The following is a 23,499-nucleotide window of genomic DNA, read 5'->3' on the forward strand; positions in this document are numbered from 1 at the left end:
GCTACTTCCTTCAGAACATGAGAGTGCATTCCAACTGGTCCAGGAGATTTATCTACCCTTAGACTATTCAGCTTCCTGAGTACTTTCTCTGTCGTAATTGTGACTGCACATATTTCTCTTCCGACACCCTTGACTATCCAGTATATTGCTGAGGTCTTCCTCAGTGAAGACTGATGCAAAATACTCGTTCAGTTCCTCTGCCATCTCCTTATCTCCCATTACAATTTCTCCAGCATCATTTTCTATCGGTCCTATATCTACTCTCACCTGTCTTTTACTCTTTATATACTTGAAAAAGCTTTTAGTATCCTCTTTGATATTATTTGCTAGCTTCCTTTCATAATTCATCTTTTCCCTCTTAATGACCTTCTTAGTTTACTTTTGTATGTTTTTAAAAACTTCCCAATCCTTCCCACTAATTTTTGCTTCCTTGTATGCCCTCTGCTTTGCTTTTACTTTGGCTTTGACTTCTCATCAGCCACAGTTGCATCCTTTTTCCATTCAAAAATGTCTTCTTCTTTGGAATAGGAAAGATGTCAACAAAATAGAGAGAAGATTTACTAGAATGTTACCTGGGATTCAGCACCTAAGTTACAGGGAAAGGTTGAACAAGTTAGGTCTTTATTCTTTGGAGCATAGAAGGCTGAGGGGGGACTTGATAAGAGGTATTTTAAATTATGAGAGGGATGGAGTTGACATGGATAGGCTTTTTTCATTGAGAGTAGGGGATTCAAACAAGAGGACATGAGTTGAGAGTTAGGGGGCAGAAGTTTAAGGGTAACACGAGGGGGAATTTCTTTACTCAGAGAGTGGTAGCTGTGTGGAATGAACTTCCAGTAGAAGTGGTAGAGGCAGGTTCGGTATTGTCATTTAAAGTAAAATTGGATAGGTATATGGACAGGAAAGGAATGGAGGGGTTATGGGCTGAGTGCAGGTCAGTGGGACTAGGTGAGAGTAAGCGTTCGGCACAGACTAGAAAGGCCAAAATGGCCTGTTTCTGTGCTGTAATTGTTATATGATTATATGGTTTATACGGTTATAGTTCCACGTGTCTTCACTCTTGCCTCAGTTACTCTGGGTTTTTCCTATACTTAGGAAGAAGCCTTTCTGACCACACACTCTCAACCAAAACATTGTTGTCTTACCTTCACTGACATCATGTTCCATTTATATATCACCCCTGGTTCCTGGTCCAGGAATGCCTGATTATAAATTTCAACTTGCTCTGTGATGTCTCTTGGTTTTTTCAGGATCCCCCTTCACTAATATCTCCAAATTGGACCTTTTGCTTTCAGCATTTGGAGGCCCATGCCATCTGCTGCTTCCAAGCTCTGAAATCATCTCGACTTTATCCTCCTCTTACTTCTCTTTTAAAACTTACCTTCATGACCAAATTCCTATTTGCCTATTTTAATTTGTCCTTAGTCAAACTTTGTCTGATAACGTTCTGGTGAAACACTTTGAAGTTTGTGAAGAGGTGCATAAAAACAAACATGCAAGAGATTCTGCAGATGCTGGAAATCTAGAGCAACACACACAAAATGCTCGAGGAGCTCAGCAGGTCAGGCAACATCTGATAAAAACAAGCAGTTGATTTGCATTTCTCTGCAAATAATAAAATAGCTTGTGGCTCCTGAGAAGCAAATGTGGTTTGTTTTACTTTGAAAAGATTTGAAATTTCATTGAGAACCACATATCATACAATGCTAGTATACAGCTGGTGTGAACATGCACAATATATTCCTGAATTTTGTTGTTAAAGCTGCTAAAGCTTCACTAAGATAGTTCATGGCATTACTTGCCTGTTGCAGGGTGGGAGCTTCAGATTCACAATTTACATTTGATTTTTAAAATATTTTCCTTCTATTACTTCTTTCTCTGTGTTTTACAGGGAACACAATAAATAACAAGATGCCTTCAAAATGCAAAAATGATGCTTATTGATACATCTGTCAGATCTTGAAAGTAATTAAGTTTTTTGATGACTTTTGAATAGACCTGCAATGTGTAGGATGACAATGACAATGGAGGTAAATGTTCCTCTGATCACTGGGTTTAGCATTGCATGAATCCCTTCATGGCTTCTGGAAAAAATGGAGCAAAAGAGAGGAAATAAATGCAGCAAAAGTTTTTCAGATTAGAAAATAAATTCTGATGTAAATTGATAATCACAATGATCTTTAAACATTTATTTTGCTTTGCCTTAAGTGTACATCAGAAGTTGTAACAGAAAGAATTTATCTATACAAGCGCAACAAAGCAAATAATAGATCAAGGCGGATAAAATACCACACACATTAACGTCTTATATTAAGAACAATTCCAAAAATGATAATGAAAATGCAAAAGATAAAAAAATGTAAGAGTGGAGTGAAGAAAAGTCAAGTGCAAGAGTAAAAGATTACAAGATTTTAAAAGCACAATGATTGTAAGGACACTTTATTTGAATGCCTGTAGTATTCGAAACAAGTCAGTGAACTTGTGGAAAAAAATCAGTACAAAGGGGTATGATTTAGTGGCCATTACGGAGTCGTGGTTGTAGGGTGGAGACGATTGGGAATTAAATATCTAAGGATATCAGGTAAATCGGAAGGATAGGCAGGAAGATAAGGGAGGTGGGGTAGCGCTCTTAATTAAAGATGAGTTCAGGGCAATAGTGAGAGATGATATAAGATCTAAGGAGCAGAATGCTGAATCCATCTGGGTAGAGATTAGGAATATTAAAGGGAAAAAAATCACTGGTAGGAATTGTCTATTGGCCACCGAATAATAACATTACACTGATACAGGCAATAAACAGAGAAATATCTGAAGCACGTAAGAATGGAACAGCAGTTATGGGGGACTTTAACTTGCACATACATAGGGTGAATCAAGTTGGTCGAGGCAGTCTTGAAGAGGACTTCATAGAATGCATTTGTGATGGCCTACAAGGGAATGTGTATCTTAGATCTGGTCCTGTGCAATGAGACAGGAAAAATTAGTGATCTTGTGTAGTTAGGGATCCTCTCGGAAAGAGTAATCACAGTAGGATTGAATTTCTCATACAAATGGAGGATGTAATAATTCGATCTAAAATCAGTGTATTATGCCTAAAAATGGAGACTACAATGGGATGAGGCAGGATTTGGTTTGTGTAGACTGGGAACACAGGGTATATGGTGGGACGGTTGAGGAACTGTGGGAAACTTTCAAAGAGATTTATTATGGTGCTCAACAAAAGTATATCCCAGTTAAAAGTAAGGACAATAAGGGTGGGGAGAGCCAGCCGTGGATAACTAAGGAAATAAAAGAAGGCATCAAGCCAAAAGCTCATGCATACAAAGTCACCAAGAGTAGTGGGAAAATGGAAGATTGGGAAACTTTAAAAAGCAACAAAGAACCACTAAGCCAGCAATACAGAAAGGGAAGCTAGATATTGAAAATAAACTAGCACAAAATATAAAAATGGATAGTAAAAGTTTTTGTAATTATATTAAGTGGAAAACGGTGCCTAAAGTGAACATGGGTCCCTTGAAAGATGAGAAGGGAGAATTGATAATGGGTAATGAGAAAATGACAGAGGCTTTGAATGACTATTTTGTGTTGGATATGTCTAATATGCAAAAGTGAGATGTTATGGATGTGATGGAAGGAGAGGACTTCGATGCAATAGCTATTGCTAAAGAGGTAGTGCTAAGTAAACTTGTGGGCCTGAAGATAGATAAGTCTTCTGGACCTGATGGAATGCATTTCAGGGTACTGAAAGAAATGGCAGAAGTTATATAGTAGAGGATTTAGTGATAATTTAACAAAATTATCTGGACTTTTTATTACAAAATTATCTGGACTTTGGGCAGGTCCCAGTGGACTGGAAGACGATGACTATCATGCCACTGTTCAAAACAGGATGTAGACAAAAGGCAGGTAATTATAGGCCAATTAGTTAAAATCTGTAGTTGGGAAAATGCTTAAAGCTACCATTAAGGAAAAAATAGCGAGGCACCTGGAAAGAAATGGATCCATTAGGCAGATGCAACATGGATTCAGCGAAGGTAGATCCTGTTTGACAAACTTACTAGAGTTCTTTTGAGGATATAACGAGGGCAGTGGATAGAGGGGAACAGATGGATGTTATTTAGTTGGATTTCTAGAAGGCGTTCAATAAGGTGCCGCATAAAAGACTTATCTATAAGGTTGCATAGAGTTGGGATTAATGGGTGTTACTCTGGTTGGCAATCAGTGATGAGTGGTGCGCCGCAGAGGCTGGTTCTGGGCCTGCAACTGTTCATGATATACATTAACGATCTGGAAGAGGGGACCGAGTCTACTGCATCTGAGTTTGCTGATGATAATAAATTGAGTGGAAAAGCAAATTGTGCAGAAGATGTGGAGAGTCTCCAGAGAGATATAGAAAGGTTAAATGAGTGGGCAAGGGCCTGGCAGATGGAGTACAATGTTGGTAAATGCGAGGTCATCCACTTTGGAAGGAAAAAGTAAAGAGCAGATTATTATTTAAATGGTAAATAATTGCAGCATGATACTGTGCAGAGGGACTTGGGAGTGCTTATGTATGAATCACAAAAGGTTGGTTTGCAGGTGCAGCAGGCTATCAAGAAGGCAAATGGAATGTTGGCCTTCATCACTAGAGGGATTGAATTTAAGAGCAGGTAGGTTATGCTGCAACTATACAGGGTACTGGTGAGGCCGCAGCTGGAGAACTGTGTGCAGTTCTTGTCTCCTTATTTGAGGAAGGATATACTGGCTTTGGAGGCGGTGCAGTGGAGGTTCACCAGGTTGATTCCAGAGATGGGGGTTAGACTATGAGGAGAAATTAAGTCGCCTGGGACTGTACTAGCTGGAATTCAGAAGAATGAGAGGAGATCTTATAGAAACATATAAAATTATAAAAGGGATAGTTAAGATAGAGGCAGGAAAGCTGTTTCCACTGGTAGCTGACACTAGAACTAAGGGACATAGCCTCAACATTTGGGGGAGTAGATTTAGGACAGAGATGAGGAAGAACTGCTTTTCCCAGAGAGTGGTGAATCTGTGGAATTCTCTGCCTAATGAAGCAGTGGAGGCTGTGTCAGTAAATATATTTAAGACAAGGTTGGATAGATTTTTGCATAGTGTGGGACTTAAGGGTTTTGGGGAAAAGGCAGGTAGGTGGAGATGAGTCCATGGTCAGACCAGCCATGATCTTATTGAATGGTGGAGCAGGCTTGACAGGTCAAATGGCCGACTCCTGCTCCTACTCTAATTTCTGGTCCCTACCTATAAAACCAATGGCATTACGTTGGAAAGAGTGTAGGAAATATTGTCAAGAATTTTGCTCGGACTAGTGGGATTGAGTCATGAAGGGACTAGATAGGTAGAGACAGTAAACACAATAGATTCTGAAGATGCTGGAAATCCAGAGTAACACATACAAAATGCTGGATGAGCTCAGCAGGCCAGGCACAATCTGTGGAAAGGCATGGTACATCGGCTGCTTATTCCTTTCTACAGATGCTGCCTGACCTACTGAGTTCTTGATTCTATATCCTTCTTAAATATATATAAATGTAGTTTTTCTCTTTGATTATTACTGCTGGACTTGCTTCCACCACCTTCTCAGGTAACAGTCTAGATCCTCTCAGCTCGCTGAGTTAAAATCCTCATCTCCATTTCAAATTAACACCAAAATTATGCTCGACAATACTAAAGGAAACTTGAGATTTGAAGGTAAAAATTCTATGTTTCTTGGTGTCGCTGAACACAGCCTATGGATTCACTTTCAAGGACTCAACAACTCATGTTTTCAGTATTTATTGATTGACTGATTGATTAATTGCAGTTGCACAGTTTGTTTTCTTTTGCACAGTGGTTGCTTGCCAGTCACGTTTGAGTGGATTTTCATTGATTATATCGCATTTCTTTCTTCTTCTGTGAATGCCTGCAAGAAAATGAACCTCAAAGTAGTATTTGGTGAAATATACATACTTTGATAAAATTTACTTTATATTTTCATGAGAGATTGTGACCAGGGAATTGAAAGTTATCAAAGATATATATTGATGACATTGTACGTATTCCTTAGCTGTAATTTAAAACAAAAAAATACATCATTAAATGTGTTTAGTAATTACTAAACAAAAACTAGAAGCAACTTATGATAGCTGTTGGAAGTTAACAAAATCTGGAGACATAACAAACTAGCATTTTGTGTGTAGATCCTCACACAAGCTTTACTTTAGCTGGTTGCATTTTACATTACTGCCGCTCTCTGCCACATCACATTAATTATTTCACAATTTACTTTTTTAGCTTAATATTGTGATATCCTTCCTCTAGGGGATCTGTTTCTTTTCTATTTATTGCACTTGTATTTCACGTGTTTCCAGCTTTCAAAGACCAGCATACAGATTCACTTGCAAATTTACTTCACAACAATTTCCTCCAAATATCTGACATCCCATGAGGTCTAGTGCTCACTCTCACTGGCACTTGTGTCTGCAGATATCCGTGGTGCACCAATGCCCTGGGAGATGGGCAAACATTGAAAGACTGCATCATGCTAGAGACAAATAGCCCAGTCCAGGGTGCAGATGATCAGCAATCATGTTAGCAGGCTGTTAATTATCCAATCTCAGATTTATGTTGGATCCAGTTTGGTGTTTAGCCTTTTTTTGCAGTCCAGTTCTAATACTTTTTATTCAGGATGTTGCTTTTACAATCAATTGATATAGGACAAATGGACTGTTACTAAGCAGATTCCACCAATAGTAGGTGAAATTGATCCATAACAGTGGAAAACAATGGGAGTAAGTGACTGATACCATTTCAACAGGTTAGAAAATTGATGGTCTCTTTCTTATCATCCTCAACTTAATGTAAAGCAGTCAACTTTTCTAACCTGCTGACTGATAACAAAACTCTGTGGTGTGGGTCAGGAAACGATAAGTTGGAACATGTTTTATAACACAACAAAAGGACAAACAGATAAGGGGAAGTGATTTTAGAACTTTTTTTAAATTCAGAGTTTCTGTTTAATAATGCAGTCCCTAAAGGAGGTCACAACAGCAGTAACTCCTAAAATCCAGATCAAGTCATTAATGTGAACAGTTTGTAGTGTGAATTTGAAAGGACTGATGGTTTACTTATTATTGTAATTTAGAATGGGCTGAGAAAGAAACTGCTGTCACACTCAACTAACTTGCATTTCATGTACAATAACCAAATCAGTTATCAAGAGCATATCTGAAAATTACTGGTAAAATAGGCTTTGGCAGTAATTGACAAATAGAAAATTTGGCCTTGCCATTAAGATGGTGTCACAAAACCACCTGCTGTCATTTAGTATTGTTGTGCAATATATCTGTGTACCCTTACCTTGGTGAGCAATACCCAATGCGGACTAAAGGGTCTTATCATACTCTCACCATTACCAATCTATATTGAAGTATTGTATCCAAAAGGTATTGGACAAAGTTTGACGTTAAAGCAAATTAGCTACACTCAAAACTTTTTTTAAATCTTCAATTCTCAGTGTTTTGCTGGAAAAATTCTGTTTGCTCCCAGGTCAGCCCCAACTAGGAAACACAGTGCCTTGAAAGTATCCAGTCACCCACCACAATTTTCACATTTTACTGTTTCATTTTCTAAATTTAAAATATATTGAAGTAGGATTTTTAAAATCTTATCTACAATACACATCATGTCAAATCAAAGAAAAATTCTAAAGCCTGTCAACAATTTACTAAGAATTAAAAACCAAAATTGTGAGGCTGAAAAGGTATTCATCCCCTTTGCAATTACTACACTGTCTTTCCTCAGATGCAATACTGTATATTACCGTAGCAACTCCCCCAATTTGTTGATGTAGAAAATTGGAAGATCACCAAATTTCAATGAATTCATAAGAGAAATTAAACGCCTCTCTGCAAGGTCCAAAAGTATGGTAGATATTCATAATGAAGACAAAAGAGCATTCAAGACAAGTCAGAGAAATGATAATGAAGAAGCACAAATCTGGGTAAGGGTACCAGACCATCTCAAAGGCACTTAACATACCTTGGAGCTCAGTGCAGTCCATCGTGAAAAAGTGGAAAAAATATGAAACTACTGCTACACTGCTTAGGTCATGTAGACTTGTAAACTTAGCTGGAGAAGAGTGGCACTTGTAAGAGAAGTTACTGTGACATCAATAGTCACTCTGAGTGAGCTGCAGATGTCAGTGGCTTTGAGTGGAGATGAAGTTCATGGCTCCACAATCTTGGAGGCCTTGCACAAAAAGGGTATTAATGGAATAGTGACAAGGAAGAACCCCTGACTGACAAAAAGGCATATCCTTGCTCATAAAGATTTTGCAAAGTGTCACTTAGAAGATGGTGTAAAGATGCAGAGGGTTTCATGGTCAGATGAGACTTAAGTGGAACTCTTTGGGCTCAACACCGAGCGGTACATGCGGTGTAAATCTAATACTGCACATCAGCCAGGTAACACCATCCCCACTGTACAATATGATGGAAGTAGCATCATGCTAAGGGAGTGCTTTTCAACAGGACAGATAGGAAATTTGGTCAGGATTGATGGGAAGATGAATGCTGCTAAGAAGAGAGATCTTGGATAAAAACTGATAGCCTCTGCCAAAAAGCTTAAACTGTGAGGAAGCTTGTCTTTCAGCAGGACAACAACGCAAAGCACACTGCCAGAGCAACCACGGAATGGCTTCAAATTAAGAAAATTGATGTCCTTGAGTGGCCCAGCTGAGTCTTGACCTTAAACTGATTGAACATCTCTGGCAAGACCTCAAGACTGCTGTTCATTGCCACTTCCAAATTTGCCAGAAAGAATGGGTAAATCTTGTTCCATCACATTGTGTTTAGCTAACAGAGACTTGTCCAAAAAGACTACTAGCTGTAACAGCTGTGAGAGGTAGTTCAATTAAGTTCTGTACGAAGGCAAATGGAGACTTTTGAACAGCTGACATATCAGTTTTTGAAGTTTTAGTTATTCAGGCTTTACAATTTTCCTTGTTTTTTTTGGCACAACTGTGAAAAAAGGAGCATATGGTTCACAAGTAAAAATTCTCAGTAAAATTTATGAAAATCCCTGACTCTAATAATTTATGAGAACAAAGATTTGGGGGCTAAGTAGTCTTTTGAGACACTGTAATTAGAGTACATATGAAACTGCACCATGTTGACTCCACTCTGACTCTTTTTCCCCTCAAAAAGGTTATTAACTTCATCAATCCTCGTTAAAAATTGATTCTACTTCATGCATATTTGCTAACCTTCTGTCCAATTGCAGTGACAATATTGCAACAGTTACAATCCATCTATTAACAGCTGAACTCTAGTCCTGATGTCCAGATATTTTATTAATGTAACATCAAGCAGGAAGATTGGAGTGAAATATATCATCAGGGTTACCAACTATTCTTGACTTTCTTCGGTCACCGGAGTTTCAATACTTTGGCAGCATAACTGAAGCTTCTTGAGCAGCCTAGAAATCAAAGATGATGCTCATGAAAACACATTCTTTGAACTGAATGATAGCACAATTGTCTAATGTCGTAACTGCAATCAGAGGGAACATTGAACTTTACTGGGAACAGATATGTACATTATTGCATCTTCCTACATAATTGATTAGGATGTGTATCATGTGGTTAATCCTACCCTGTTAAATTTCTGTGTTGGTGGTAACTGAAAATTACACTAGTCCTTTGTATCCTGGAAAAGACCACAGTGTTATCACGAAACTTGCCAATGGTTTTTGGACCACTGTCAGGTGAGAGTAAAATTATATTGATAAAATTAAAGCTGTATTATGGAAGATCAGTCACGAGTTAGTGAAAACTGAAAGGGCTATTTTCCTCATTCTGCCTCTATTTATTATGTCCTTCTATTCTAACAGATCAAAAGCAGATTCTGGGTCACTTTAACATTATAAATCAGGGCAGATGAGTGAATATAATTGCTTAGGTTCTGAGGCTGAGAAGAGCATGCAGTTCTGTATTTTAAATTGCTCATTTTAACAAGCAACACCAAGAACTCCTCAAAGTTGATGGGCTGATTGCAGAAACCCAACTGCAGTTTTTATGAGAAGGTCTAGCAGGAAATAGCAGTGAGCAGTCAGAGGTCAGAAGTTCAAGTAAGTTTTTAAAATAAGATGATGAAAAACTATTCCTTCATGCACAGCTGATTATTAAAAAAGTTCAGTTCCTTTTTTATGTAGGCAAAATAGTAGAAGATATTATAGACAAATACTATAAAATCTGGTCAATGGAGAAAGATGTATCAGCCATTTATCTTTTTTTAAATTTATAGTGCTGGTAGCTAGTCTTGTCACATTGTGTCACAGTATCATTAGTATTAGACAACAAAGATTTTGTTTAAAAAGTTTCTGATGGATAATACCTTTGACAATGGAGCATTTGTTCATTTCTGCGCTAGGGTGTCCTCCTTGCAATAGGGAATGTCAAATGAAAACTATTGGAGGTGTTCAATATGGTGAGAAGGTAAGATAGTATGGACATAAAATAATTCCCTCTGGTGAGGGGGTTTACATTTGATATCACTGGAAAGTATCTTGGAGGGACAAGGGGAAACTGAAGAAAATTATTTTCACTGCACCACTGCAATTTGAAATACTCAACTGAAAAAAGCTGGTGGAACCGGAATCTCTATACAGTTTTAAGAGGGAGTCAGATGGTACATGAGAATGAGGAACTTTACAGATTTACAGACAAAAAGATATGGAAGTGTCTTCCTTCTCTTTTAAAGCAGAGAGATGAAGGACCTGACATTTTCCAAGTGTGCTGTGAGTTTCCATGGCTCAATTCTGTAGTATCATGATCCTTTGGCACTTCATGGCTCCTCTCATCTGAGAGTCTTGATGGATGCATGTGGAGATGAATTAAATAATGCAGAGGCTATCATTATTTGTGTAGATAAGTGATAACAAAAAGATTCAAATGAGAATTGGTCTGAAAATCTGTTCAGTTTTTTTCATCAATATTTTACTTGGGATAGAAACCTGTCCTTTAGACTGTTTGCTCGAAATACATGGTGATGATAAATTAGAAAAAAAATATTATTGCATTTGTGAGACTTGGAAAATATTTTGGAAACAATGTATAATGATACTAAGATAGGTGGTGTTGTGGATAATGAAGTAGGTTTTCAAAGCTTGCAGAGAGATTTAGGCCAGTTAGAAGAGTGGGCTGAAAGATGGCAGATGGGGTTTAATGCTGATAAGTGTGAGGTGCTACATTTTGGTAGGACTAATCAAAATAGGACATACATGGTAAATAGTAGGGCATTGAGGAATGCAGTAGAACAGAGTGATCTAGGAATAATGGTGCATAGTTCCCTGAAGGTGGAATCTCATGTGGATAGAGTGGTGAAGAAAGCTTTCGGTATGCTGGCCTTTATAAATCAGAGCATTGAGTATAGGAGTTGGGATGTAATGTTAAAATTGTAAAGGCATTGATGAGGCCAAATTTGGAGTATTGTGTACAGTTCTGGACACCGAATTATAGGAAAGATGTCAACAAGATAGAGAGAGTACAGAGGAGATTTACTAGAATGTTACCTGGGCTTCAGCACCTAAGTTACAGAGAAAGGTTGAACAAGTTAGGTCTTTATTCTATGGAGCATAGAAGGTTGAGGGGGGACGATAGAGGTATTTAAAATTATGGGGGGATCGATAGAGTTGACGTGGATAGGCTTTTTCCACTGAGAATAGGGGAGATTCAAACAAGAGGATATGAGTTGAGAGTTAAGGGGCAAAAGTTTAGGGGTAACACGAGGGGGAACCTCTTTACTCAGAGAGTGGTAGCTTTGTGGAACGAGCTTCCAGTAGATGTGGTAGATCCAGGTTCGATATTGTCATTTAAAAAAAAATTGGATAGGTATAAGGACAGGAAAGGAATGGAGGGATTATGGGCTGATTGCAGGTGGGTGGGACTAGGTGAGAGTAAGCATTTGGCACGGACTAGAAGGGCCGAGATGGCCTGTTTCCGTGCTGTAATTGTTATATGGTTATATAACAGTAATTACTTAAGTAGTGGATGGGTATATTGAGCTGTGGTCCAGTTAGGACATTTTAATAGATATGATGTAACATTAATCGTACATGAAGTCTTTGGAGAAGAGGTCTATTGTGATAATCTGTACTGTGAATAAATACTGTAGAATTCAAAACACTATAAAGTTTATATTATGGAGTAGTAGTTGACTGAAATATCAATAGATTCATTTGGCTAAATTTCTAGTTAATATCTAAGTCTTTATAAAATAACTAACTATAATTTTACATGTTTGCTGAATATACTGGTGGGAAAGTTGAGTAGTATATGAGTGTGCATATATATCTTTAAAAAACTGATTACCCAATGTGGTATGACTCTTCCATATGCTAGCTTCTGCTATTGGTTGGGTGTTAACTATCTTAAATAGAGATTATAATAAAAACCCTTTATTTTGGCATTTGCCTCACCAAAAAGCATTACACAACACTCTACACAGGAATTGCAGTTTTTCAATCTTTTAAAATCAACAACGGACAATTAACCAATTGCCACCCACTGAAGAAAACCCAGTTACATTGACATTTTATATGCTCTGTGTGCAGTGTAGGTAGGCGCTTACTAATGGACTTCCCCTAACTTAAATGTTTGTGTCAATAAATGGCTCTGTTCTAAAGATTTCCTGCTACTTTCAAACAGGGAAATTCCAAATTTTGCAAAGACTTCTCAACCGGGACAGCCTTAAGCTTTGCTCTGGTTTTGGTCTAAAGATGTGAATAAAGAAGATTAGAAAATAAAAGGCTGATTAAAAATGCACAGGAAAAAAAATCAGCTTTGAATGTTTGATAAGGAGCCTCACCAAACCAGTTTACTGAGGGTGGAGGATTTTGGGGGTTGCGAATTTTGTTTCTTTTTCATGCCGGGTGGGGGGGGGGGGGTAGTTGATGTCTTTTCTTCCAACAACTCCCACGGTCTTTCTGTATTTTATGACTATCTAGAGAAGACAAATATCAGAGTTGTATTGGACATGTATACTTTGACAATAAAATTAACCTGTGAACCTCTGAATTAAATGGCTCATGATTTTTAATACAATGGTTAAATAATTGTGGCTGGTGTGCTGAATTTCATTTGAATCACAAAACTTAAAAATACTCTTTTCTGACATAGAACAAAGAGGTTACCAGTTGAGAAATATCGATAGAGTTAATGCCACCTCCTGGAAGCTTTACTCATTCTTCTGTAGAAATTGTATTGATTTCTCTCTCCATTCAAACTAGATTTCAGAGGTGGCGTACAATCAGCAGCCATTATTATATACAGTACTGCGCAAAAGGCTTAAAAAATTACAATAAAGAGCAATGAACAGTAAAAAACTAAATCAAATTAATATTTGCTTTAAAACTGCATTAATTCTCTTAGGTACATTGTTGTGCAGTTTTATATAAGAAAATCAGCTGGTAGGTTGTTTCCAGCATCTTGAAGAACTTGCCACAGTTCTGCAAAAGTTGCTGTCTCGCTTGCTCCTGTCTCTCCAGGTAATCCCAGACAGGCTCAATAATGTTGAGATCAGGGCTCTGTGGATGCTATACCATCTGAAACCATATAAAAATCTATGGTGCTTAGACTTTTGCACAGTATTGTATGTACAGTTGCAAGTAAAAGCTTGTGAACTCTCTGCAATTACTTGGTTTTCTGCATTAATTACTCATAAAATGTGGTCTGATCTTCATCTAAGTCACAATAATAGGCAAACACAATCTGCCTAAACTAATAATACACAAACAATTGCACTTTTCATGCATGTCTTTATTGAAAACATTGTTTAATCATTCACAGGCCAGGCTGGAATTAGTATGTTAACCCTTGTATTTAATAAATAGTAGAGCCTCCTTTAGCAGCAATAACCTCCACCAAACGATTCCTGTAACTACTGATAAGACTTACACAATAGCGAGGAGGAATATTAGACCATCCCTCCATACAAAACTGTTTCAGTTCATCAATATTTCGGGGATACCTTGCATGAACAGGCCTCTTCAGGTTATGCCTCAGATGTAGACAATTTCTCTGTGGACTGACAGATAATCAGGACTTTAGAAATGCTTCTGTAGCCTTTTCCAGCTTCATGCATCTCTACAATTCTTCTCCTAGGTTCCTCTGAAAGTTGTTTTGATCGAGGCACAGTCAAATATACAGATCTTTCTGGAGAAGATCAGGTTCTGTCAGTAACCTGACTTTGTCTTTTTTATAGGCCAGGGCACCTCTACAACCCACACCTCCAATCTCATCCCTTTGATTGGATCACCTGACTCCAAATAGCTTTTAGAAGGCATTACCCTAGAGGTTCACATACTTTCTTGAACCTAGACTGTGATTGTTTAAAACGTGTACTCAGTATTGACGAGAAGTACAAATGTTTGTGTTTTATTAGTTTAGGTAGATTGTGTTTGTCTATTATTGTGACTTAGATGAAGATCAGACCATACTTTATGAGTAATTAATGCAGAAAACCAGGTAACTGCAAAGGGTTCACAAACTTTTTCTTGCAACTGTATATACTTTTAATGCAAACAATGAAGGACGAATTTCTACCATGCTTCAGACAATGTCAGGTGAAGGCACTTGGTTAACAATTGAGAATTTGTATTAGCACACAGCACAATACATCAAACCAAAGGTGTTTTGGTTGAGGTTCTTCCAAAATGCTGTTATGTTTTATTTTCAAACTTACTTTCAAATTCTTGATGCTTTCACACCAATCCATGGATGCAATTTGTTGAACTGCAGCAAGAATTATTGTCAATGCTTTGTTTGCATTCTCCTTCATTGTTTTGAGAACCTTTTCAACAGATACCTGGAAAGTTAAAGAAAACACTTTATTAATATATTCATCCTTTGTGTAAACAGAACAGTGACAACACTGAAAACCTGTACTTGATAAAATGCACTTTAAGACTTTACATAAAATTGTTCTCACTTTCACAGTCCTTCTTTCCCTCATATTCAAACATGTCCTACAGTAAAACACAAATTGCTCAAAGACTGAGATATAGATATTTCTGTCAACAAACAACATCATGACGTGTAACACTGTGAAAAATGAAAGATCCATGAGATTACACGATGATCATATGATGTCAATGTCAAACATTTACAATAGACTTTAGGGATTAGTTTGGTTTAATTAAAATTCCTTCGGCTATAAGTCAGAAATGCTTATTCAAGCTACATTTAAGGACTTGAGCACACAGTCAGATACATTGGTGTCATGCCTACAAAGTGTACATTGCTTGGCATATTATTTCTTTCAAATTAGATGCCAATGCAAGGACCAATCTTCTCCTGTAGTTCAGGACGAATCAGGCAACCCCATACACTTGAAGGCAGGAGGATGATCCAAATTACATAATTTGTCTCCATGCCACTTCACCAATTACCTCTTTAAATTACCGATCCTCCCTTCAAAACCTCCCAAAGGCCAAACAACACTAACTCTGGCAGGATTCATACCTTTTCCTACTATACCACTGTACCATGAACCACAGTCTTGCAACCTCCAGTGGATGTGGTACTTAATTTTCACAATCCTCAAATCCTTCCTTAGCTCTTATTCCACTAAATTCTTTATCTGGCTAATTACCTGTCTCATAATTGTTGGCTGTAATAAGCATATCTTCTGTTTCCATAGGCAGAAAAGGCTCAACTTTCCTTTGATACTCCTTCAAATAAAAAATGTGAAATAACTCGAGGGATTGTATTGACATATTTAGTCAAGAAAAAAGTTGAATTCATTTTTAACAGGATCCAGGTAACAGTTAAGAAAAAAACCCACCCCAGATTGGCATGTAAGTACTGTTGCAGTTCTATGTAAAACATTTTGATTACTATGAAATAAAATACACTCAGTGGCTACTTTATCAGGCACTTGTACACCAGCTCATTAATGCAAATATCTATTCAGCCAATCATGTGGCAGGAACTCAATGCATAAGAGCCTGCAGACGTGGTCAGGAGGTTCAGTTGTTGTTCAGAACAAACATTAGAATGGGGAAGAAATAATAGTTGTTGGTGCCAATTGGGTAGTTTGAATATCTCAGAACCTTGATATCCTGAGATATTCACGCACATCAGTCTCTAGAGTTTAAGGAGAAGGGTGCAATAAACAAAAAAAAAATCCAGTGATCTGCAGTTCTGTGGGAGAAAATACCTTGTTAATGAGAGAGGTTAGAGAAGGCTGGCCAGACTGATTCAAGTTGACAGGAAGTAGACAGTAACTCAAATAGTCAAAAGCTCCAAAGTTCCCTTCCCTAACCTTTCTACTTTACTTTCCTCTTTTAGGATGCTGTTTTGAACAAGGACTTCAGCAATTGCTTCATTAGTTGTTTGTCCGAAGTGCTTTTCATGCTGTAAAAACACGAGTATGCAGGCAGAATGAACCCTTTGACAGCGGTGATCATGGAGAGACCTGTCCAATACGATGCAGAGTAAACTAGTTAAAGAGAACTATTAATGTGGAGGTATCTGCATCAGATCAGATACAATGGAGTGGGTGAAACTGGGAGAATGTTATAGCATCCTTACAGAGGTATGATGGGAGGACATATACTTAAGGTAGCTACTGGTGTCTATGGGATTGTAGTGGATTTGGGTCGCTAACAGATTCCCTGAGATGGAAACAGAGGTCAGAGAATGGAAGAGCCAGACATAGACAATATGAAAATGAGCATTGTGGAAACTGGCAGCAATGGTGATGAAACTTCCATGTTGTGAATGACATCAGAAAGTAATGCCAATGTGATAGACAAAGAGAAGGGGACAGGGCTCTCAGTAAAACTAAAACAAGAATAATATCCCATATCTTACAGAAAGGCGGGTACAACGTGGATCCATGCAAGGATCTGGAGTGAGTGGGGTTAAATGGAAATTAGTTCAAGGTGAATGCACATCAACCAAGCGAAGGTTTTGGTGGGTGATTGGTTGCTCCTCTGTTAAAAGGAGTGAGGGGTTATCTGGCATTCTGTAGTGGGACAGAGAAACCAGATACGCATGATGAAAATGAGTTGTTTGGGATCAAGAATATAGAAACAGTTTGAGTGGGAGACAGCATCATGGATCTAAATGGAAGAGACTGGACAGGGGAACAAGAATAGCACAGGATAGTAAAATGTCATTACTATGGGTAAAGAAGAGGCTTAAACAATAAGTCTAACACAACAAACATGAGGAAATCTGCAGATGCTGGAAATCCAAGCAACATGCATAAAATGCTGGAGTAACTGAGCAGGCCAGGCAGCATCTATGAAGGCTCTTGGTCCAAAACGTCGACTGTTTACTTTTTTCCATAGATGCTGCCTGGCATACTGAGTTCTTCCAGCATTTTGAGTCTAACATGAATTTTCATTTGTGTTCTTAAATGCCATCTTTGCAATGGAAGGGACGGTTCCATAAACAATTTGATTTTTTTTCCACATTTTCCTTTGAATAAGGTATAGTGGCAATCCAAAAATAGCAGACAGTACTGGTGGTCTCCAGCGAACATACAAAATGCATGAGAAAGTCAGCAGGTCAGGCAGCATCTATGGAGGGAAATGAATAATTAAGCATTCAGGCCAAGACCCCTCATCTTCTAGAAAGGTATGGGCCAGCAGCTGGAATAAAAAGACGGGATGGAGAGGAGCTCAATTTAGCAGACAATGGGTGAGTCCAGGTGAAAGGGAAGTTAGGTGGGTAGTGAAAAGGGGGATGAAAGGGAATGATGTGAGAAGCTAGTAGATGACAGGTTGAAGAGCGAAGGGATGAATCTGATAGAAGAGGACAGTAGACCATGGGACAGAGGGAAGGAGGTGGGGAACCAGAAGGAGGTAATGAATAAGGGTGAAGGAGGGGAAGAGAAGTGATGAGAGGGCCACTAGAACGAGGGGTGGGGGAAGAGGATAAAGAGAGTGGAGTGGTTACTAGAAGTTAAAGAATTGATATTCAAGCTGTCATGTTGGAGACTAAGAAGATGAAATATGAGATGTTGCTTTTCCATCCTGTGCTTGGCCTCATCGTGACCGTAGAGAAGGCTGTGGACATGCATGTTGGTGTGGGAATGAGAAATTGAACTAATATGGGAGGCCACCGGAGATCCTGGCTATTGCAGTATACTGAGGGGAAGTACACAACAAAGTAGTTCAATCTGTATCAGATCTTACCAATGTAGGGACTGTACCGGGAGCACCAGGTACAACAAATTCTACCTACAAACTTGCAGGTGAAGTGCCACCTCACCTGGATGGACTGATCAGGGCTAAACTGATGGTCTTCAAATCTAATTGCCACAGGACTTTATCAAACCAGGGGCATCTCTGATTGCAGAGACTAGCTGGAGTTAAAGGTGAATGGAGTGAATAGACACAAACACACAGGCACAACACAGCACATCAAGTACTGTGCACACACTCAGCAAGGCACATATATCTCACACACACACACTCTGATAATATACATTGTACATGCTCAACACAGCACACACAGTCAGTATATACTCTCAGCACAGTGCTTGACCACATATGCACTTGCATACTCAGTAGAAAAGGGGAGTTTGAGCAGTCTTTTTTTCAGATGTCTCTTTCAGCAGTTTCTTGCTCTAAGCAGCCTTCCCCATGTCCATGACACTGCTCCGATCCTTGCCACAGAGAATGGAATGGCACATCCCTGCAGGTTTTTACAATGGAATATACAAAAAGGCAGGTGTGATTTTATTGCACAAGGCAGGGGTGAATTCAGGTGATTGAGTTGCTATTAAACTATCCCCAAATATATAATTCTGCAACTTGATGCTGCTTACATTTCTGTAATGGACAGTGAAAGGATGGGTATCAGTAAAGCATATAAGAGGTAGAGGGAAGTTTTGGTGGCACTTGGAGCCAAAACCAAAAGTTATATCTCCATAAAGAGCCTCAAAAAGCAGGATGAACAACCATTTCTCTGTAATCAAGAAACTTAAATACTATTTAATGGATATTTAAATTGTCTGATTTTCACTTGAAGTACAGAACTACAGATATCTGTTCTGCACTTCACAGGAATGATTCACAAAATAAAATTGGGAAATAATTGCTCAGCTGTGCCACAACACTCTGCAGTTTTTTTGCGGCCATGAACAGCACAGCTGGATAAACAAGCTATGACATCTGCATGCTCAGTAAACTTTGGACCCCTGAAGCGAGAAATTCAAATGACACTGGGCTTATTGAAAATGTTAGTGATGAACAATCCAAGACTTTCTGCTGTTGCAGAAATGCAGTTTAGGAACAAGTACTGTCAGATAAGAAACACCACAGGTGTTAAAGGCAAATGTACTTCTAATTGGGCCTATCAGTGCTGCAGCCAGTTTAGAAAGTCCTTGTTACTCCAACTGCTTTCATAGTTTCATGAAGTTGTGCCCAATTGTCTTTGTGTTGTGTAGTTACAATTAATAACTGAAGTTCCCAAGACACAAATTCTGACTGAGTGATTCTGCTACAAGTCCCTCAGGTAACTCTTGTGCAAACATAATGTGCTCATACTATGGACTGCACATCCAAATATTGATTGAATAATTTTTCTGTAGTACCAAGAAGACGATGGGAGCAAAAACTGTTCACGATAAAAACATCATTTCATTTTAATGTGTTTATGTTTTTCTTATGTCTAACTATGGCCGATGTTCCAGTCTGCTGGGATCAGAGCACCAGACTATGATCACTTGGCTATGTCTCCTGGCCTCATTTTGGCCAACAGGAACCACAAAAACTAGCTTCATGTATAGAACAAAGGTGCTAAAACACACTCATCATTTCCCTTCTCCTATACCCCTGTAAGGTTTCTTGGTCCTTGATAAATAATCAAAAAAGTTCAAGTTTCTTAGAATATTTGCCTGTGGAAAATGCCACAATTAGAAAAAATGTGACCTTCCTTTAAAAAAAAGGAACTGGACTTTTCAGTGGAAAGTCAACTTCCAATTAAGCTGACAGCTGAACAGACTCCACAACCTTTTGATTCACTTTCAGGACTCTACAACTCTATTAACTATTTACTTTTTAAAAGATATTTGCATGAGTTGTTTTCTTTTGCATATTGGTTGTTTGTCAGTCTTTGTTATCACAGTTTTTCATTAATTCTAGTGTATTTCTTTATTCCTGTATATGCTTGCAAGAAGTCAAATCTCAAGGTAGCATATGGTGACATACAAGTACATTTACTGTAGTGTAGACAGAGTCTGAGGGGGGTACACCAGTTTCTGTGGGGTGCTGAGCTGTGCCACAATTCAATGTAGTTTCTTGCAGTCATTACCAGACAGGGCAGCTGGATAAAAAATCTAAAACATCTGCATTCAGTAAGTTTTGCACTCTTGAAGTGAGAAATTCAAGTGACATTGGACTATTAAAATTGTTAGTGATGAACAATCCCAGACTTCTCGCTATTGCAGGTAATGAAGTTTAGGATTAGGTACTATCAGATAAGAAACACCACAGGTGTTAAAGGCAAATGAACTTTTATTTGTGAAATTTATTTGATAATAAATTTACTTTGGACTTTGAATTATTATTAATCTGGCTGGTCTTGCTTCATCAAGGGTACAGATGCACACTTTTATGTGTTGCAATCAAGTTTAGTCTATTGGTCAAAAGCTGGCTTGTGAAGCGTTTGCTTAAACCCCTTACTGGGGGTGAATTTCACTGATGCGTGCCTGCTCTGACATTAGGCTGTTACCTTGCCTTGGGCCACCCAATTTGTAGATCATGGGTCTATCACTAGGAAATTGAACAGAAACATGCTCGTGCACTTCTGAACAGAACTTGCAAAAGGCGAGGTCTTTCATCTGCACTCCCTGGTAAACACAAAGGAACTGAGTTATAATTGCGACTAGATCCAGGGTCACTAGGACAGGCTGGTGAGGAAACAAGGTCAGGGTATAGCCATGAAAAAACAAGGCCAGATTTTCGAGAGGTTGCCAGGGACTAACAGAAAGGGGAAGGAATTCAAATAGAGGACTTCAGTGGGTGAATGGACAAGGAGTTCTGTCAGGGTAGTATGATCCTCTTTTGGGTGGAAGTTCAGGTTTTGGATGGATGAATTCTGGCCAGAATAAGGTTCACACCTTGGTTTGGTGTGAGAAGTGGGTAAGCAAATTTATCAAGGGGATTTTTTGGAGTAGGGTTCCAATGCCAGCCTGCATCTACACAAGAAGACCCCCCCCCCCCCCCTTTAAGTTCTTTTTAAGATTTACTCATATTTTGGGATTTGGACATCACAAGCAATGACATGTGAAACCTAACCAGCCTTAAAATAGGTGAGAGAGTGCTATCATCTTAAAACACTCTTTTCCTTCGAATGAAGCTTGGTGCATAATGCTGTTAGGTACGCAGCTTCAGGATTTACTCAGCAGTAATGAAAGAATAGTGACAAATGTCCAAGATGAGAAGGTGCTTGACTGAGAGACCTGAAGATGGTAGTGTCCATTTGCATTCACATATTTCCTAACTGGAGGGGTCACTGCTATGGGCAGGTGCTGTCAGTGAGACCAGGTGAACACTGTCCTGCATTTTGTAGGTGCTACACATTGCATTGACGATAAAGGAAAAAGATGAATCAGTGTCAGAGTAAATAGGCTGGGAACAGACCCATTGGCTCAACTCATCCAATGCTGACCATCTAAGCTGGTTCCGTTTGCCCACATCTCTCCAAACTTTTCCCATCATGTGTCATATAAATGTTGGTATGGTACCTTCCTCAATTACTGGGTGCCAAATATGCAAGCTGTTTCTTCCTCCTTGAGCTTCCTGCTTTGTTGGAGTTGCACTGAGCCAGGTGGGAAGGCAGTATCCCATCACACTCCCGAATTGTGCCTTGTAGATGGTGGAAAGACTTTGAAGTGTCAGGAGGTGAGTCACTTGTCACAGCAGCAAGTCACATAGCAACTGGCTTCAGAGTGCAGAAAACCTACGTCTGCTGGAGTGGCCCGTATTCCACATACAGCAATAAGATCATAGTCGTAGCATTCTGATCCACTATGCGTTTTGCATTAGATGCACAGAAGATCCGAGAACAAACAAAAGCTTTGTAATCCACCTGATAAATAAATACTTGATGAAGGAAAAACTACTTTTTACAAAAATTGAGAGTGTGTGGTGTACAAAAATGAAGCACCTTGCAATGCAGTTCCCAGAAGTATGCATTGCGATCTTTAATGCAGGAATGTGAGAAGTAACAATGGGGCCAAATCCTCCACTGCACGTGCTGATTTGCCAGTGTATTCATGCACAAACCACACTTTGGACTTTGCTCCTCAAAGCGTTTATTTTCAAATAGCAGACGGACACTTCCAGTTTGTGGGGAGGGGAGGGAAAAAGAAATCAGAGGGTTGTGTGGAGAAATTTTCAGGTTGGGTGGAATGATTGCAGTGTCTGACTGGGGACGAGGTCACTGGGGATTATCAGGATGGGTCAGGGAGATTTAGGATGAGAAGATTGTGACATGGACTACAACTTGCTATAGGCATGCTCAGCACCCAGGAAGATAAACTGAAGTTACCAAGGCAATTACCTTAGCCACAGAATATTGCTGCAGGAATTCGGTATACTGTATACATTCATCTTATTTCAGCTGCTTCACCAATGAAGGTCTGAGGCGGAACAGTTTGCTGCCAAATGCTGTACTGTGTTCAGTTTCACAAACAAATCCTCAGACAATGAATCAGTCCTTTGCTAAATGCATCAAAAACCTCAACCTGTTCAGAACCACTAATTTAGAATCTTTTGACTTGTTCAGGCTAGCTGTTTTTTTAAAATCTTGGGCAATAAACATTTATTTACATCTAGGCTCTAGTTCTCTGGGGCACTGTGAATACCCCAAAAAAAACTGGGTAGGTTCTTTGCAAGAATTTGATCCAGCATGTGTGACTTTCCTTGTAGTTTAACTTGTCAAGTAAGAATTGTTTCAAGGTTAAAACACTGGAACTTGAGGGCAGATCCTCAGTTTACATTTAGATTCGAGCCACTCTTCATAAAATAGTTAATCATTGAAATGATCTGGCCCTTCCACACAAACCTAATGTTTAGTATCACTGATGCAATATCTTTTGCTTTGCACAGCCAAGTTTGATATTTCAAGCTGGAGAAGTCACGTATACTGGATCACCTGAGAACAGGGAATGCCTGTATACTAGGCAGCTTCTATAACTTTCCTGGGTGATTCATGATTATGCTACGATCATGTCATTTTTCAAATAAAATACGACACTCCACCTTTATTCTGGTCCTCATACCAAGCTCAAGTGGTAGAACACAGAACAAATATTGCAATTTTTTGCTAGGTGCAGTAGTGTTTCTTCAACCAATCAGCTGTAGCACCCTGTTCAGCACGTAAGCTGATAGAATTTCTGGTTACCTTTGCCGAGCAGAATAATCATTTCATTGTGAATGCAGTGCACTGGTGGAAGGCGAAAAAGTAAAGAAATGGGCAACCCTGTC

General features: G+C 38.9%; 1 protein-coding gene across 1 annotated transcript in view; it reads right to left on the bottom strand.

The window, feature by feature from the left end:
- Nucleotides 1-2,168: 2,168 nt before the first annotated feature.
- Nucleotides 2,169-23,499, bottom strand: part of mtap (methylthioadenosine phosphorylase) — a 183,871-nt gene continuing 162,540 nt past the window's right edge. Inside the window, exons 7-9 of the mRNA XM_073072646.1 lie at nucleotides 14,736-14,858; nucleotides 9,399-9,471; nucleotides 2,169-5,917 (exon numbers count right to left, since the gene is read on the bottom strand). Coding sequence (XP_072928747.1) covers nucleotides 9,433-9,471; nucleotides 14,736-14,858 — 162 coding nt within the window. The 3' untranslated portion in view covers nucleotides 2,169-5,917; nucleotides 9,399-9,432. The remainder of the gene's footprint in view (nucleotides 5,918-9,398; nucleotides 9,472-14,735; nucleotides 14,859-23,499) is intronic.

This window comes from Hemitrygon akajei, chromosome 2, assembly GCF_048418815.1.
Source record: "Hemitrygon akajei chromosome 2, sHemAka1.3, whole genome shotgun sequence".
Taxonomy (NCBI): Eukaryota; Metazoa; Chordata; class Chondrichthyes; order Myliobatiformes; family Dasyatidae; genus Hemitrygon; species Hemitrygon akajei.